This window comes from Takifugu flavidus, chromosome 22 (genome assembly GCF_003711565.1).
Source record: "Takifugu flavidus isolate HTHZ2018 chromosome 22, ASM371156v2, whole genome shotgun sequence".
Taxonomy (NCBI): Eukaryota; Metazoa; Chordata; class Actinopteri; order Tetraodontiformes; family Tetraodontidae; genus Takifugu; species Takifugu flavidus.
Window position 1 is genome coordinate 6911386 of NC_079541.1, and position 18601 is coordinate 6929986.

Genomic DNA, 18601 nt, shown 5'->3' on the forward strand with positions numbered 1-18601 from the left:
TGGTTTGATGCCGCAGCTCAGAGGAAATCTCTCTGCTATGCGAGGCATTCGGGCCCGCGCGGATTCTGGAGTTTTTTTTCTTTCCAAAACCAGGAAAGGGGCAAACAACAACAGCCGCAGTGTGTGAGGAAAACCAACATCATTAAGGGCGGATGAAGGATGGCGGCGCTGGACAGTTTAGGTGAAAGGCTGCGCGGGAGTAAACACTGAATACCAGCTATTGTTTTCCACGGAACGCTTCAACCCGGGTTACTTTGCGTGTGGCAGAATTCCTCACAAAGACGAAGATGGGATGAGGAAGTGATGGGGGGGAGGGCTTCTGCTGTTCCTGCTAGAGAAAACGATTAAGATTCTTCAGACCGACACTCCTGCAACCTGAATCTGTGGCGGAAAGAGGAACCTCAGCGGGCTTTTTTGTGTTGGTTCACTCTCCAAGTGCAGACAAAAGGCGGTTTGGCTGGTGAGGGCAGGGCGGCTGCATGATTAGTGCATTCCTGTGTTCCAGCCCAGCCCTCGCAGCACGGCAGGAGCGGCGCAGCTCTGGACAACGCCAATACTTCCCCCCTGCATTTCCTCCAAACTACACAACTTTTTTGGTTTTTAAATCCACTGAACAAAAATATAAGCTTTGATTTCGGCTCCCATTTTCCAAAGACCTCAGAGATCTGAGACGTTTTGACGCACATAAAAATTTGCGTCAGTGTGCACGAGATAATCCGTCCACCTCTCAGGTGTGACGTACCACCTGTAATGACCACGTGTAACCACGCCACACCATGGCGCCGTGCGGGTGAGCGGTGTGTTGAGGCCGTGGATGGAGAGGCCAAAGGTGGAGTTATGGTATGGACAGGCCTATATTACGGACAAGGAACGCATTCTGAATGCACGGCGTTGCCGTGAGGAGATCCCGCCGCACGCTGTGGCGCCCTTCACCTCAAGCTGCAGCGCCATAATCCACAACCCCGCGCTGCACAATTCCTGGAAGCTGAAAACATCCCAGTTCTTGCAAGGCCGGGTGAATGGGGTCTACGGGAGGGAGATGTGTCGAGACAAATGTCGCTCGCACCAGAAGCAGAGCGGATTGGGAGGCGGGACAAGACGGGATGTGAGAGATTGAGTGGGGGAATTAGTTCAGCGTTTGGATAATGGATATCCCTGGAAGAAGCCCAGCCACTCATCAGGGCCCGGGGGGGGGGGGCGACACAGGGAAAAGGCTGCCGAGCCCAGATCTGAAACGAATAAAGCGTTTCAACGCACCCTCGGCCGATTTCAAAGTTCTAGGACCTCCGTCAGGGTCGTTCATTTATCTGTCCCATCAGCTGGGAAGTTGGGGGGGGGGGGGGGTCTCTGAGCTGGAAGAGAGCGGCAGCTCTGCATGCAAATGAGCTGCTGGAAACACGTGCGCAGTAATTGAATGTTTTCAGAACAGCAGGTCCATCAACATTCATGACGGCTGCTGGAAAAATAATTGACCCAGCTCGGGGCAATTCCTGACAACAGCATTTTAAAGTGGATGGAGGAGGAACGGGATGGTTCCTCTGCAGCATTGCATAAGAAGGGGGCGGGGGGGGGGGGGGGGTTACGTAACTGCTCTGAGGGGCATTTCAATCCTGATTATAAATCAATCTCTGCTCAGGAGGTCACGATTTACTCCTGTTTTCATGGCTGGAGAGAAGGCCGCCACCCCAGGGTCACGCCTTGCCCCCCCCCCCCACAGTATCCCAGTTAAACAGCCCCCCCCCCCAACCCTGAATGAGTGGGAGAATGCTGAGCCCGCGGATGACCATTTAAAGGTGGGCAACCGCCACCGGCGCTCGTTACTCAGCAGTATTCAACTCACCAGGATTTAACACTTGTAAAAAATCGTCAGGAAACCGGAAAAAAAAAGACCTGGTTCCAAGATGAAAACCTGCCCCCGGCGAGCCGTCTTTATGAGGAAAGTTAACGTGGCGACGCAAGCCCCTGGGCGGAGGGCGCACCTCTGCCAAGTAACACAAGCCGCAGCATCGGAAGCGGTTGGAAGCGTGTTTGGCGTTCCAGCAGGAGAGGCAGCGGGGCCATTGTGTACAGAGGCCATTGTGTTGGAGCGCTGGCAGACGCCGAACTAGACCGTGAGTCATGCTAAGCTCAGTCTGACCCCCCCCCTCACACACACGGCAGCAGGGAAAGGTCTGCTCGCCGCCCGCTCGCCATGTAGACCTTCAATCAAGCCTGGTTGTGAGTCAGGGAAAGCTGCAACAGTCCCTGTCCGTCCTCCAGATAAGCACTTTACACCCGATTCCTGTGACCTTCCAGCCTGGTGGACAGATAGAGACGGGGACACGGGGCCATTCGTCCCGACCTGGACAGCCTCACACACAAGCACCCCTGATGTTTAATCATGAGTCTAAAAGCAAAAGTCTTCGCTTCGGGTCGAGGACCGATTTGCTAATGAGACGTCTGAGGACACCTCTGAGGACGGGAGGATTTTTTCTAAAAGTCAGAGGACAAACAAAGAGAAGCGAGCAGGTAAAGACACAGAGGCCTCTGTGACTTTGGGTGGCATCAGAGGAGCATGAAAGTCCAATCTGTCACGCTGGACGGACGCGTTTCTTTGGCCATGAATCTTTCAGGAGGCCACAGGCGAAGGTTGAGACCACGGAGGAGAGGGAGGGAGCTACGAGACACGGCCATGCTGAAGGTCTCTCCTCCTCCGAGCGTGACGCTGCCGCCCAGACGTCTCCAGGGATTTAGCGTCTCCCTCTGGCCGGCAGAGCCACGGGTGAAGCTGCCCCAACGTCACGACAAAGGAGAGCATCAAGATGCTCAATTAAGCAGCATTAGCATTAGCATTAGCGGAGCTGCAGCCGTCAGACAGGATTAAAAATTCTGAAATTCTGAAAATTGAGACCAAAAAAAGCCACTTTATGTTGGAGCTGATGGGGGAAATTAGTACCCATTAAATGCTGAATCAAAACAGATGCTTCTATACAAAGCAAAAACAATCCAAAGACACGAATAAACATGGTTAAGCTGCATCTGCCACAGGTGCAGGCGCCTGCGTGCCCACGCGTGTTCTAGGCCGTCATTAAATGCACAAAAGCACCAAGTGAGAGAGATTTGCATTAGCATGCTAACAGACGTAGCATGGCCAAAGGTGTAAACAAGCCGTCTGGTCAGGTGACATTTGGTGACTGATTAAAGGATCTGCAGCTTTTATTTAAGAGCTCTTCAGCTTCGTGTGAGTGTGTGTGTGTGTGTGTGTGCGGTCAGCTAGATCACATATTTGTTCTAGTTCCCCACATTCTTGCGCTCCTTTACCGAGCAGTTTTCTCTTCGCTGTCCTTTTGTAGTGCTGCTATGCTAAATGTTAACACCCGAAGGAGGAGGATGGGGGGGGGGCAGAAAGACCTACCAGTCTGCTGCTGCTGAAAATATTTTCATTCAGCTTAAATCAGCGCCTGGATCCTCATCTGTCCCGCTTTAATAAATGCGATTTGTTTTGGTTCGAGGGCGAGCTGAGCCCAGAGCGTCGCTCCAGTCCGGAGGAGGTTTGTTCTGCTCATATTTCTGATGATCAACCTCACTCGTTGGAAGAAAGGGCCAAACCAAATACCCTCTGAGTGGGAACAGGAAGTCTGATCCAGGCTTGCTGGTGTGAATGTGACAGGAAGGATCTGTGGCCATACAACACACGGGGGGGGGCTGCAGACAGGAATCATACTGTTGGTGTTCATCCACTCATACAGACAACTGAGGCGTATTGTTATTGTCCCTGCAGCATTAAAGCAGCAGAGCGAGCGCAGCACGTTGTTTTGATTGATTTAGCACCGGCAATCGGGCCGGAGCTCCAGCTCGGGAGCGTTCCTGCTGCGGCTCCTCTCCATGACAAAGACGGCAGCGATCGGATGTCTGGGAGTCCTCCTATAAACGGAGGGAATATCCCTTTAAGAAGGGCGCCTGGAACCCAAATTCCATCTATATTTTAAGTAGATTTGGGTCTCCGGCGACTCCCAACAGCCTGATCCCGCACCAGAGGCTTGATGTAAACGGACTCCCAGAATTCCCTGCAGTCGTCAGCAAACGTGAGGAACGTCCAACAGGTTACACACCGCGGCAGGCAGAAAAATCACCCCCCCCAGCTCCCTTAAAGACCCCCTGCTGAGCCTGGCGTGTTGTCGGATTAAGACGGCCGGGAGCTGCGAACGGAAAGTTCCCAAACGACCGCACAGCAGGGGGGAATTTATTGCTAAAAGTGAGCATGAAAGAGGTTAGCGCCCCACGCTTCCGAAAACTATTAGGATTAAAATCCCGAGCGGCGTGTCGGTAACCCAGCACAAAGAACGCTGGGAATGAGGAGGGAAAAGGCAACAAGGGGGGGGGGTCATCCCGGCTAACGTCCGAGGGGTCAAAGGTCGGCCGACGGCGGGGTCGTTCACTCGGACCTGTGGAGCGACGCTGGTTACACATTCACAGGCGGCGGCCTGAATGATGCAGAATTCCGCCCCCTCCGCTAAAGGTTAGCAACGGAGACGGCTAACTGGGCCACTCGGGCAGCAGCGGTGGAGTCGGTGACAGGTTTTCAGGAATCATTTACCGGCTGCTCCGCGGCGTCCTCTAACCGCCATAGCTGAGGACCAACGGCCTGGAAAATAAGACGCTCCCACCTTCGCAGGGCGGAGAGAAATGGTCCACACCGAATCCCACCACAAATGAATAAATAGCTGTATCCCCCCCACTAAGCTTCCACTGGTCTGTCGTCCGACAGCATCCCGGTCCTGCTGAGGTCACATTACCGGGACGTCCACTTTCTGTATCATTCCGAAACAGGGCGAAGGAAGGCAGCTCGTTAGGCGGCCGCTGCCCGTTGTGATGAAGTGCTGAGAGACCCCCAGAAAACAACACTTCCTGTTTCCTTCGCTCGAGTTGCCTGAAATCTCAACTGGGAATGTTCCTCCCATTAGTCACCCCGTTGTTCCGACATCTTCTGTAAACAGCCGGGAGTTCATCCCAACACTGGTCGGCCGCACTGGGTCGTCCTGCTGGGAACGGCTTCTTCTTGGATCATGGGAATTCACAGGGAGAAATGGGGGGGGGGGGGGGGGGGGGGCTTAATTAAGGAGTTTAGCATTCCTGATGTTCAGCTAAAGGGTGAAAAGAAGGAAAACAAACAGCCTGACCAAACAGCCGGCTCACCAGAGTCCATGATTAAATCTGGGTGGTATTTAAGGAGATGATGTCCTTGTTTGGAGAAGGATTTAACAGCGAGCAAAATGCACCCCGAGCTAATTAGCATGCACGCATTCTTCTGCGCACACGTGCACCGGGGGGCTGTTTAGAGGGAATAAACAAACAACTGTAAAGATTTAACTGGGCGGCCATTAAAAACTGCTCCGTACGTGGCGGAGCAGAGGACTGGGCGACGGATTTCATCATTTTATTGCAACACAGAAAGAATCGAATTAAAGTGAACGCTCGGCGGCTGCGGCAGGGAAAAGCAGCCGCCAATGCTGCTTCAGCGCCGCCTTTGTCCAAACACACTTCACCCTTCACTGAACTTGACCAGAGGATAAAATGGAGCAGAAGCTAATCTGGCCGCAAACAAAAGGCCTCGGTGTTAATGTCAGTAAAGGCAGTTTAAAGACGGCACATTAAACACCGTAAAAGCTCGACGAGCCACGCCGACGGCTGACGCGGCGCCCTGCTACCACCTGTTAGCTTAAAAAAATGGGAAAAACAGTGTATTAGAATTAAAGCCACCCTGTGTGGCTGCTAGCGCAATGCTCGGGCTAGCGTGGAGACGAGCTTTACAACCATCTCGCGTGCTGCACCTGCTCGGCCCAGCTTTAAGTGACCAGCGCTGCTTCGGAGGCTAACGCCTTATGTTTACCAAAAGCCACCGGCGGCGCGCTAACGTTGAACCCGCCGACCTCGCCGGTGGTGCTGCAGGGAAGAGCTCTGCATTCCTCAGCAGCAGTTGCTTTTGTGGCACACTTCCAGCCTCCGCGTCAAACAAAAACCCCACACCCGCCGCCCGAGACGTCCAACCGCGGCCTCGTAGTTCACCGCTGCCGCCGCGCGATTGGCGCCGGGCCTCGTAAACCAGCCCGACGTCACAAACCTGAAGGGAAAGTGGCGGCGGGGCAGATCTCTCAGCAAACACGCGCTGTCCTTTCGCATTCCTGTGTTGCGTAAGCAGGACCGGAGCGGGTCAAAGGTCAGCACTGACGACAATCCCCTGCGTGCTGAGGGGTGGGAGAAAGGAGACACCTCAGAGGTGGCGTATTGATTGTTGCTGGGAAGACGCGTCTATTCTCCAGCGGAGCCTGGAGCCTTTGTCAGGCCATTCCAGCCTCGCCGGACAGAAGATTGGGTTCCCCCGGCGCGGTTCTGAGGCTATTGTGCAGAGAACGGGCAGAGGGGACGTTCCCTGGCGTCTCTGTTCACACCTGTCCCCTCACATAGTCCCGCCACAAAGGGGAGTTTGTGTGACCCACCTCATTTGCATAGTTCGGGGGGGGATTCTGGGGGAAATCTATCGTGCTAGCTTTTCCCGTCAGGCTGGGATAAATAATCCTGCTTCCTTTTGGACTCCATTTATCCATTCAGGAAGTGGGGAATTCATTATGGCTACACTAGGGTTAGCCTAAATGAAGGCTTTGTTAGCCACCAGGTATCGTTCAACTTCCACCTGCTGATGCGTTAGCCATGTACCAGCTAACAATGCTAACAACAAACTCAGTGGAGACGATTAAATTCACGGTCATGCTGAAGTTTAGCAGCTGGGGAATAAATCTAGCTCAGCGTATCATGTATTTATGCTAAAAGAATAGAGAAGATGCCTCGCATACCACGAAAACATCATTCACGGGAGACAGTTAGCCTGTAACCGCGCGACCTCGCTGACCCCGAGAACAGGATCCATAAAACCATCAAAGCATCAAAGGACCAAAGAGGTTCTAAATCTGGGAGAGTTATTAACGCGTCGGTAAACAGGCCAAGATTCTTCACAGATGTGTTAATCAACCCACAAACTGGTCGACCTCCGAGCTGTAGCGCCGTGACGCTCCAGGCGTGACAACGGGGACGGGATTCGCCACCGCCACCTCGGAACACTTTTTACAGCGTGTGGGTCTAAAACTGGCGGTGGCGCTGCTAGCTGGCCGAGAGTCACAGCAGTCCAGACCACAGGGATTAAGAAAGAGTGTGACATGATTCTAAACACAACAATGAACACACACACACACACTCACACACACACCCTCCCTCTCTTACAACACTGGGCTGATGAAACCAGACATTATTTTTTAAATCAGCATTTTTGGCTGAAGTGTCAAAACCAGAGAAACCGACGGCAGCGCAAGCTAGCTGAGGAGTGTCGAAACGTACGAATCCGAAGCTTGCCCCAAGGTCGACCTCTGACCTGACCCTCGGGGCCCTGGTGGGTCACGCGCGCAACCTTTTCCGATTCCACGACCACGCGGGGCGAAAATTATCCATCGCAACAAGAATCCCGAGGTGAAATTCCCTTTTTGCCGCACCAGATTACAGTCAGAGTTCGCAAACCGGTGAAATGGAGCTAAAGTGCACGGATCCAAACCGGATTTGGATCAGATCAGCTTTCTTCTGGAAAAGAACCCAAAAACCTGCCAGAAATTTGACTTTTCCCCCCCCTGAGAGTAGATTATCTGGATTTAACAGATTTTTCTGCAACTGCTGTTGCAACTCCTGAGTTGTCACCACAGAAGAGGCCCGGTGTAACCCCCCCCCGAACCGGGACCCCCCTCCCCCCCAGGGTGAGGACTCACCTCGTTGGATGGTATGCTGACAACACCTGTGGATCTCCTCTTTTCCCTCAGCTTCCTCTTCTCGATCTGCCCTTTCCCCTTCCTGGCGCTGGGCCCGGAGCTGTTCTTCTCCTTGGCCTTGCTGGGTGACGGGCTCTCCTTGTCCATGTCGTGGCCGCCCGCGGAGCTGGGGTCCGGGGACCCGCACTGAGCCCTCTCCGGCTGCGACGGGGCTTTCTTCGGGTTGCTCCCCGCGGGGGCGCCCGCATGGTGCGTCTCCTCCTTCAGAGCGGTGCCGGAGGAGGACCGAGCCACCGGGTAGGAGGGGGGGAGGCAGTTGGCGCTTCGCTCCGGGCCGGTGGGGAGCTCGGCGGCCGCCGGCGGGGCGGCGTGGCGGCCGCTGCTGTTCGCGGCGCTGGTCGCCAGAGGGGCCCCGGACACCGCCGCGATCTCCCCCAGCATTTTGGCTCTCATCTTCTCCCGCTTCGCCTTCCATTCCTCCAGGAAATCCGTGGTGGCGTTCGGCTTGAACCCGCCCGTGGCCATGATTCCCTTTTTGACAAGTCGCTCCAGAAAGTTGGCGTTTGAAAGTCTCGGCTCCGGTCCTAATGGCCCCGCATTCCTTCAGCGATTAACCCGGGAGCTGCTGGCAGGTAGGAGGAAATAAAGTCAGGCTAGAAACGGACCGCTTCCCTTCAAAAGTCCTCTTTGGACGCTTCTCGCGCAGAGGCGCGAGGACGCGACAGGTTGCTGAGGAACGCGGTTCTAATAACGACGCAAAAGATTCTTTTCCCGCTGTTAAAAGTAAACGAAAGTGGGCCAAAGTGGGCCAAAGTGGGCCAAAGTGGGCAGGAGTTCGGTTACGGGTGAAGACTCACCTGTGTGGAGCGGTTTCGGCCGCTGAAGAGCTTCAGTGGGTCGGACCAGGTGTGCCCGCGGTCCGCGCTGATGAATGGCGCAGCGTTCAAGCTTCGAGAGCCGCTCTGCCCCCCCCCCGGGGTCCGCCGGGCGAGCCCGATGATACCCGAACACTTCCGGAAATACACGAGTGATCGCTGCCGTTTCTGCCGAGTCACCGCACGTTGATTTTCAATTTCTACAGGCGCTTTAGGGCCCGCAATTACGGTAATTCCCAGAAAGTTTGACTTTAACGTCCCATAATTCCAAATTCATGCTGCCAAATCCCCCTCAGACCTTTTGTTGGACGCTACAACACTTTTCCACCAGAGTCAAGCTGTCCCCGGAGTGCTGGATGAGAAATGATCTCACAGGTCTTTGTCTTCACGTCGACTCCAGCTCAAAGGGAGACAGAAGATTGACAGTTTTATTTCACTAATGCGAGACTGAAATCTTCTGCAACTCTTTTCTGTAATTTCAGACAACAACGATGAGAGAAAAACATGTTTATGTCCAATCCAGGGACATTTTCTGGTTTTTAAAATCACCCCATTAGAAATTCAATTAAATGTCTAAAAAAAGGGGCCCCTGCGACAGCTGAATCATTAAAGTATAATAAAATAAAATTCAGCAGTTGTAGAGCTCAGGCTAGGGAAGCTAGCTTCAAAAATGCTGCGCCTTTGCGAGGCAGCACGGTCCAGTTCGGCACGGGACGGTACGGCTCCAACACACAGCTTGGTGTTTGTCTCTCTCCCCAATCCGAGTTTCACTTATTTAAGCGCTGCTGCGGTTAAAAAACACATTTAATGGATTGTTAGCTTAGCATGGTATGCTAAGGTGTTGTCAAATGAGACAGCAGCCATTATCGCTGCATGAGCCAACACACTAACAGATAATGACAAAAACCGGGTGGAGAACCAGGAGGGAACGGCCCCGTCCTAAAAATAAACCCTAAACTGTGGACTCACAGGTCACAGGGCTGCATGTTTGGCATTTTTGCCCCCTGCTGAGGAGGAGGGAAAAGGGAGGAATTACAGTTTCCTGCTTTAAAACATTTAACCTGACCTCATTTTCAGTGACAATTCTGCTGAGATCACCTTTAATCATCCGCATTCCAGAGGAAACGATCAGCCATTCAAACATAATGTGCAGGTCAGGCCAGGCGAGCATTCACCAGTTATAATTTATTTGACAGGAAACTTTAATTTAGGGGGGGGGCGCATTAGCTGGAGGTGGCGAGCTAACGGCGAGGAGCTCCGGCCTCCATGAAGTCGTTTATGTGAGTATTTCAGTTCCTGGGTGTGGACGATGAACCTGGACGATAAACCCAGAGATGGAATCATCTTTTCCTCTTCCCCTTAGTTCGATAATGGTCAAAACTAGTTGTCATTCATCTCCATTTCAAGTCAAGAACAATTCTTTCCAGCTCAGAAAAGAAACTTTCCAGGAATTTCACGAGTTCTCACAGGTACCGTCGACCCACCTCATAATTTATTGCACTTCGCTAATCCCAGATTTGAACTGCTGAACTTCCTGTCCGCCTCAGTCTGACGGGAAGGTCAGAGGTCAACGGGGAGTTTTCAGGTGACATATTTCCTGTAAAAGTCAAGCGTGTGGGAGCGTCACCGTTCCCTCAATGTTCGTCCCAAATCCCACCAAAAGCAGAGCTTTAGTTCAGAACCATATTTTAAGCACGTCTGTTGACGGCGATGATGGCAACATGGTTACCATAACAACGGTTTCATTTTCCTGGATCATGAGTCTTAAACAATCAGACTGTTCTTGTATAACCATATGGTGAAATTTAGGTTTGGAATCAGGGGATTAAAGTGACAATTCAGAGGAAAACAAAAAAAGAATAGGAAATTTTAGAAACTGAGCTCATTACACTTGAACCCTTGTGTGGTGTTGGGGTCTGTGGGACCCGTTTTCACTTTTTATTAAAAGAAAAATGATAAAATTAATTAATTTTATCAAGAAAATTATTTAATGTTATCATTTTTCTTGATAAAATTAATAAATTTTATCATTTTTCTTTTAATAAAAAGTGAAAACGGGTCCCACAGACCCCAACACCACACAAGGGTTCAATAATCCTGCTAAAACTGTATTTTTTTTACTGAGGGCTGACTCTGATTGAGCCGAAAGGATCCTTTTAATCCCATCTGAAGAGGAAGTGCATCTGCAGGGCACTTTAAACAAGAACCAGAGCTCTTAACCACGCTGAGGTCATGGCAAACCTTTTCTCTGGTGCCTCTGCAATTACGTCACACACCACAGCTTAATCCTAAACTTAATCTGAAGATTGAAGATCACAGATTGACAGAGCAGGTCCCACCCTGAACAGGACCTGCAGCTTTTCCTAAAGTTCCCACAGTCACAGCTGAATAAACAAAAACAATAATCAGCATAATTGCAGTTATTAACAAAACTGCAGTGTAATAACTACATTTCAGATCAGACTAATACAGGTTTTAAATTAGAGAATCTTTATTTGCTGATGGATAACATTTTGCATGTCTCAAATATGTGGAACCAGATAAATTAAATTTAAAAACATTTTTTTTCTCTGCAGCTGTGTTGAAGTGGAGGCGAACGTGCGCCCTCTACTGTTAATGAGCAGTAACGCAGCTATCGATCTCCAAATAAAAATATATTTTTAGAGACAAAATAAAGGTTAAATTCATTAAATTAACTTCTTTAAGTTAAGGGGTGATCCTATTGACAGCAAAGTGTCAAAAAATATAGACAAAAATGCAACTTAAGTCAAAACAAATAGACCTTAAAGAGCCATTTAAATTAGATTTAAAAAATAAATAATAAAAAAACCTTAAAACTTCATTAAATTTTACAACATATGAAACGAAGTCAACTGAATTAAAAAATCCAATGCAGCTGATTAACTTAAAACTTTAGAAGTATTTAAAATAGCCCTGTTTAAAGATGACACGGACTGTAGCGTTTGGCATAAACAGCGCCCCCTGCTGCTCGTTGCCAGGTACTGCAGTCGAAGCCGTTTTCTCTTTGCATTCCTATGTATAACTGTATGATTATGTATAAGTGAGTATGTTTGCGTATGTTGGATGAACGTCGTACTCCCGAAAGGTGCTGTTGAGTTGCAAACATGGAGCGGCCATGGAGGGGCACCTTGGCCAATAGTGAGCTCAAGTTATTTAATGGTGGAGTCAGAAAGCAGGAGACATGGAACCTTTACAATGTACAAGTTTATTTTTAATGAACTCTTCAGTGGTTGGTAGTCACAGCACAGCTTGCATGTATTAAGCCACACACCTATTTTACAAATGACGGGGAGAAGGGGGGGGGGAAAGTCTAAACCAGAGGAGACGGCCATCAGTCCATCTGCAGTGACTTCCTCTTTTATTAAAATATCCTTAAAAAGGCCACTGAAATGCATAAAATGTTTTTTTTCCTTTTTAAATGTGAAGGAATTCAGGGTGGTGATTTTAACCTGACATCAAGACTCCTCACATGGCATTTCCAACAGTGCATGTAGACATGGTAAAAGGGTTAGAGATACCTAAAGGTCATTTTTAGTGACAACACCTTGGCTATAATACTACAGCTTAAAAAAAAAAGAAAAAAAAAAGGAGAAAATTAACAGCACTCCTCCAACATACTGAATACAACGAAAGTGAAATGTCGTGAAGCTTTTCTGTCTTTAAAAAAAACTCACAAACATGTGAATAATTATATTTAAACTGGGAAAAGAAAAAAAAAAAGCACTGAACAAGTGGGTGGAGGGGGTTCCACGGCGCCACGTTCAATGTCTATAAAAGAAAATGTCATTAAAACACACCTTTTTGTCCTCTGGAATTTTTGTTATAGTTTTTAATAGTAACAGACGGGAACCATAAACGCATGCCATGTGCTGGTCTCAAACAAATACATACAGGTATATACAGCATCACTCAGTACCTGCTAAAACAAGGTGAGAAATACAGGATAAACTGACTACACTACAAACTTAAAAGGAAAAAAAAAAAAAAAACAGCCACAAGGAGGGTGAGCGGTGGAAGAGTGGGGGAAAATATCCTATCTGTGATGGATTAAAGCGATAAAAAATGCATATTGCACATACAGTGAAAGCTTAAACTCCACCAGGTCCGCCTCGTTTCGCTAAAGCGAGGAAAAGAAGAGAAGATCCTTCTTGGAGGAAGATGGGTAAAAAAAAAAAAGAGGAGAAGTGTGCATCGGTGGTGTGGGTAGGAGGCGGGGCCACGAGGGAGGACAGGAAGTGGCACTTTGAGAGAAGGATGGAGGAGGAAACCGCACGGCACACGACGAGGAGCGAGGGGGGCGTGGCCCGATAAAACCAGGAGTGGTAAAATCTGAGAAAGAGGGATTGATGCTTTTTTCTCTTATGTACATCTAAGGCTTATTGGTTAAATAGTGTTCAGGACGCCCCGCCCACATTGCGTTAAACATGCTCGCCACACCCTTTTTGCCCCCTCCTTTTTGCTCGGCAGCCTCGGCGACTCTAAAGGGAGCGGCGGGTGCACGGCCGAGCGGGGATGGATGGATGGAAGGTGCGGTGGAGCAAAAAGAAAAGGAAAAAGAGAAGGAGTCTCGTCTGATGTCTGTTGCAATTAATTTCTAAATGTGCAATTCCATTAGTCAATGCCACAAGGGTGGGGGTGGGGGTGGGTCGGGGGGGTGCCTGCTCTACTTGGAAAGCTTGCTAATGACTCGAATGAGCGCTCCGTTCTCATCTTTTAGTCTCTGGTTGTCTGCTTTCAAGTCTGGGAGCATCTGCAAGACAAGAGAGAGGAGGAGGAGGTTTAGACGAGTGGAGGAGAAAGCCCGACATCTCGCTCCGACACAACGGGAGTTAAACCAGGCCTGGAGTCACACGGCAGCAGCTCCACGCCTTTCTTTATTCCAGGAATAAGGAAAGGCGAAAACATTACACACACAGAAAATCTGACGTCATCCTTAGCATTAGCATCAAGCTAACAGGGCCGTTTTGCTTTTATGCTCCAGAAATAATCCCGAAACGCTAATTCGGACTTTGAACAACCGTCAACTCGACATGTTTGAATCTTTTTTTTTTGTTAGTTTAATTCTGATCCCGTCTGTCACATGCAGCTAAATTATCCATCAGTTCCTCCAGAATTCTTGCACAGAAGCCGCAGCGTCAAGTTCAAACTGTGACGGGTCGCAGCAAACTGGGACGACTGGTCCAAATGGAGGTGGTGAAACGTGCACTGTAACTCGTGGAGGGACCGATGTGATGATGTCATCGGTCTAAATTAAGACCTGGGAGGGGTAAAAGGTGGAGGAGGCCGTCACTGGGACGGAAAGGTCATGCAGAAGGAGGAGCCAAAACAAAGCAGACGCCGCTCCGACTGACGGAGGCACCACAATCAGGACACTTTCCCCTCACAGGACACGGCGCGTTCGAGGACTCAACCAAGGGGGGGGGTTGTCTACTGTGAAAGGAGAGTGTCCTTTCAAAAGTCCCTCCCCAATGTGAACACCAAAAGCTCTGGGGAGGCGGGTTTGGGGGGGTAGCAGGTTGGGCGGTGGGCACCTGCCTGGCTACGGAGGTGGTCAGAGCACGAATGGAGCATGAGAAGAATTGGGAAGGGTGGGGGTGGGGGGGTGACGATGAAGGGAGAGATGAGGAAGAGGAAGAGGAGGAAGAGGAAGCGGTGGCGGACAGACGGACGTGGCTCAGAGGTCGACGGGGGGCGGCGGGCTGCAGGCGGACTGCGAGAGTCTGGCCACCACCCGGGACAGGGCCCGGTTCTCAGCCTGCAGCCGCTCCTTAACCTGCCGCAGGGCCTGAACCTGCTTTACCTGGGGGAGGTTCTGCGGGAGAGGAGAGGGAGGGGAGGGGAGGGGGGGCAGAGAAAAACAAGACCAGAGGAGGGGATGTGGCGGGAGGGTTAATGAAAGACGGGAGGACAGAAATTAATAGAAGAGGGACCGACAGGAGGAAGAGAGGGAGGACAGAGAGAAGACTGTTAGAAAATGAGGAGAGAATCTGGAGCTGAAGGAATGATTCAGTTCTGCTGCTGCTGGTGGACGGGATGGAAAAATGACATGAGAACGCCGGCCTGCTGCCTGCTGCGGTGCGCGTGCGTGCGTGTGTGTGTGCACGTACTTTAAGTTCCTCCTCCATCTCAGAAATCTTCCTTTCTAGAGCTCTTCTTTCCTGCGGAGGCAAAGTCAGTCGATCAACTCAGAAACGCAACAGTTCACACAGAAAAACGGACAGAAAACACTCAGGTGCAAGTTGGACACACTTCAAAACAACTATCAGGTGATGAGCGTGTAGCGCGCACACACACACACACACACACACACACACGCTTTGACAGTTTGTGAGGCCTCTGCAAGCAACAGCCAGTCACAGGTTTGAATATTCAGTGATATGGTGGATAGATACTGAATATCGGACACGATGGAGTCATTTTAAGATGGACTTCATGGAGATGAACCAGGAATTACCATTCATGTGCACTCTAAGGATTATTTTAACCACTAAATTGTTGGTTGGGCTGCAAACGTTTGAAACAGAAGCTCTCAAATTCAGCCAACGAGCTTCAATTGCTGAGCTAATTGGAAGATAAGGCAGAAATATTAGATCATTTAATATGCGAAAGGACTAATTACTAAGAACGGATTGTTAATGGAATATTAATAACAGTCGGTTTGTGCAGAACGTGATTTAGAATGAGACAAATAAACAGATGTTTGACACGTTTCCAAATGTACGGAGACACACGTGAACAGGTTCTGAAGGCAAACATTGGAACTCCGGCATGAAACCGAGACACAAACTCCACATCAATCAGGAGGAGAGGTGACCACACGCTCTTTCTAAGGTTAACAAAACAAAGGGTGAGAGGAAGGAGGAAAGTGTTCCGGGCGGAGGGGGGGGGCAGGAAGTGCCCTTCTGACCCCGGCTGAAAGGGCATGTGTGAGAGAGCAGCAGCAGAGAGGAGACTGGTACAAAAACTCAAATCATACCACCACCCAGAGGGTACTGGGGCCTGCTCGTCACCTTCAGACATAAACCCAGTGGGGGTGTTACCGACAAGTAGGGATGGAGCATCACACACACACACACACACACACACAGGTTACACATGTTCCAGTACAGCTAGACTCAGGTGAGCCAACTCTCTTTACCCTTTTCTCCATCTCCAGCTGAGATCGGTCAGCGTAGCGCTCCTGCCTCTGAAACGACAGCAGAGGACAAAGGTCAGGGATCTCCTCCCCGATGATGGCGGCGGTGGCGGCGGCGCGGCGAGCTGCCCGTACCTGCGTGGCCTTCTCTAACTGGAGCTTCAAGTCGGCCAGTTCCAGATCGGTGTCGCGTAACTGGGCCTTCAACTTCTCGTTCTCAGCCAGGATCTGCTCGTAGAGCTGCGCGGAGCCGCAAACACACGGGACAGTTAGAGGCTTGGACTCAACCCAGAGCGGATGCGTCGTCTGTTGCCGTGGCGACCGGGGTTTCCCCCCCCGTGCGTCACACACCTTCTTATAGTCTGTGGTGTCGTCCCTGTCCAGGCGGCTGGAGTATATCCTCCGGCTCTCTCCGTAGCCACGGCTGGAGAGCGTGTCGTTGCGGTCCGAGGAGGACGTGAGCTCATTCCTGCAGTGGCAAAATAAACGCGTTTAAAAAAAAATAGCCGATTTTAAAAGGATTCAGAGGAAACGGCGCTTAAAAATGGCAGGCGGGGATCATACCTGGACAATCTGTCGCTCTGTGAGAAAGCAGAGGGAGAAGAGAGATCATGAATGTGCAGATACCAGAAAACAAACCGACTCTGCAGCCCGACTCCGCGCGACCTTTGACCCTTCGGGTCGGACTGCATCCGTTTAAACGTCACATTTCACGTGGTCCTACAGGAGGAGCAGAAGCCGCCCCGCTGGAAGCGTCTCCTCTCTCTGCTGGTTCGACTAACGACCGCAGTCACAGGAAGTTCATCCAGCCGGCAGTGTTTCCACAACACAAACTTTTCTCCGTCAGAATGCGTTTAATCGGATTTGAGAGCACGTTCCAAAGTGGAGAAACGCTCTCATTGTCTTTTGCCTCACGAGTGTGCTCCGACCCCGCTGATCCCCACCTTCCGTCCAAATGTTTAAGCCTGTTTTTGAAATTTGTCAGACTACTAAAACAGACCGCTTTTCTTCAAGGTCGCCGTAGCAACCAGACAATCCCAAGAGGGCGGAAGGGAAAGGAGCACAGGAGGGGAGGAACCGGAGAAAGATTAGAGGATATCAAAGGCTCGTGAGAGGAGACGGGAGAGCAGAAATCAAACAGAAGGTGGTCATATTTGACAGGAAGGCTCAGGATTGGACGGGTACCTGTGGCTCCCCCTTGTTGCTGCCCTCCTCAGAATCCGACTGCTGGTCCGGGTCGTTCTCCTCCCCCTTTTAACGAATGAAAACAAAGCACGATGCTTGACACACTATTACAGGCGTTTATCCGGTTCAAGTTCAAGTCTCTCACGTCCTGGGTCCAGAAGGAGACCCCGGTGGAGCGTCTCTTCTCGCGGGGCCGCCTGCGATCCCGTATGGAGCGGGGCTGAGACTTGTCCTCTCCCTCCTTCTCCTCCTCCTTTCTGTCGGTTTCTGCTGGGCAGGAAGAAGAAATAACTCTCAGTGTGTTGCAGCGAAAACATCATGACGTGCGCCGTCTTTACTCTAAATCACCGAGCCCCTAAAACACTCGGACGGGCCCTTGTCTGGGCGGACGGCCGAGGGACGGAGGGACCGGGCCATAATTCCTGAGGCCGGATCGGGAAAATAACTTGGAGGGAATCCATTGAGGAGACGGCAGCCTTGGTCGGGGGAGAACAAAGACGCCTGTGTTTCCTTCCTTTTGTTGAACAGACTAAAGCCGCCTTAAATTTTCCCAGAGATGCTTCACAGGCTTATTGGTGAAGAGAAGAGCTACTTCATTTAGAAGCCAATCCAATTCCTTTTCTGTCTCTTTGCCCTTAAGCGGCGTCTGGCTCGGTGCCCGTGTGAACGCGGACCTGCAGAGGCAGAACTCAGACGCGTCTCTTGTCTGACAGGCGGGACAGAGCAGATGCTATTTTAGTTCTAGTAGGATCATGGAGACACGTGGTTCATGGGACGACCATTGCGGGTTTAGGGGAAGCGGAAACAATGTGCACCAGTTCACGTTGGCCAACCTTTTTCTGTATCTCTGGAGGAGCGGCTGTAGGAGGACGTGATGCCCGTCAGACTGTTCGGCCTGTTCAGGGAGCTGGAGGACAAGGTGGTGCTGGAGTAGGACGGGGTGGAGGCAGTGCTGGCTGTGGAAATGGCAGAAGTCGAGGTGGACGACGAAGACAGAGGCCTGTAGCGCTGAGGGGGGGGGGAGAAGAGCAGAGGGGTGAGCTGGAGGCCTTCAACGTGTCCGGCGGAAACAACAATGGCGTGGAAAGACGTACCTCTTCAAAGCTGCGATACTTCGATCGATAATCCTCCTCCTTGGTCTCCGTCTCCTTCCTCTCCTCCTGCTTCTCTTTGTCCTGCTTCTCCCTCTCTTCCTTTTCCTCCTCGCGGGTTTTTGTGGGGCGACCCCTGCCGATCGTCTTCTCTGCCTCTTGGAGATCGGTCAGGGTCACGCCCTGGTGGAAAAGAGCAATAAAATCAGCCCTGCCGTCTGCGTTGCTCGGGTCAACGTTTGATATTTTGATGACACAGATGCTAGCATGCGGGATATGATCTGCTAACCTGGGTGGACCTCCTCGACTGTCGGGCCTGCCTGGAGCGAGCTTTCCTTTGGGACTCTGACTCCTCATCTCGCACTGGAGTCAGATATGACCTGACGCACCCAAACACCCAGAGTTAATCCAGCATAAAGACAGATTTCCTTCCTCGGCACCAATTAACCTTAATACTACACGCATACACAACCAAACCCAACATGAGTGGGCCAAAATAGCAGTAAT

The 18601-nt window shown here is 50.9% G+C and overlaps 2 protein-coding genes across 14 annotated transcripts in view; both read right to left on the reverse strand.

Annotated features, from left to right (window-relative positions):
- pawr (PRKC, apoptosis, WT1, regulator) overlaps positions 1–8802 on the reverse strand; it is a 28960-nt gene extending 20158 nt beyond the window's left edge. The window contains exons 1-2 of one of the 2 annotated variants that reach the window (XM_057023122.1): positions 8645–8802; positions 7788–8409 (exon numbers count right to left, since the gene is read on the reverse strand). In XM_057023122.1, coding sequence (XP_056879102.1) covers positions 7788–8312 — 525 coding nt within the window. In that variant the 5' untranslated portion in view covers positions 8313–8409; positions 8645–8802. Of the gene's footprint in view, positions 1–7787; positions 8413–8644 lie in introns of both variants that reach the window. The other variant, XM_057023123.1, reaches the window with a different exon arrangement.
- Positions 8803–11868: 3066 nt separating this feature from the next.
- The window catches only part of ppp1r12a (protein phosphatase 1, regulatory subunit 12A), a 28969-nt gene continuing 22236 nt past the window's right edge, over positions 11869–18601 (reverse strand). For 5 of the 12 annotated variants that reach the window (XM_057022043.1, XM_057022050.1, XM_057022048.1 and 2 more), the window contains 11 exons: positions 18384–18474; positions 18098–18277; positions 17837–18011; positions 17149–17273; positions 17004–17069; positions 16383–16399; positions 16170–16287; positions 15954–16058; positions 15822–15869; positions 14791–14841; positions 13440–14495 (listed from right to left, as the gene is read on the reverse strand). In XM_057022043.1, the coding sequence (XP_056878023.1) occupies positions 14358–14495; positions 14791–14841; positions 15822–15869; positions 15954–16058; positions 16170–16287; positions 16383–16399; positions 17004–17069; positions 17149–17273; positions 17837–18011; positions 18098–18277; positions 18384–18474 (1114 nt within the window). In that variant the 3' untranslated portion in view covers positions 13440–14357. The other 7 variants (XM_057022051.1, XM_057022045.1, XM_057022049.1 and 4 more) reach the window with 5 other exon arrangements.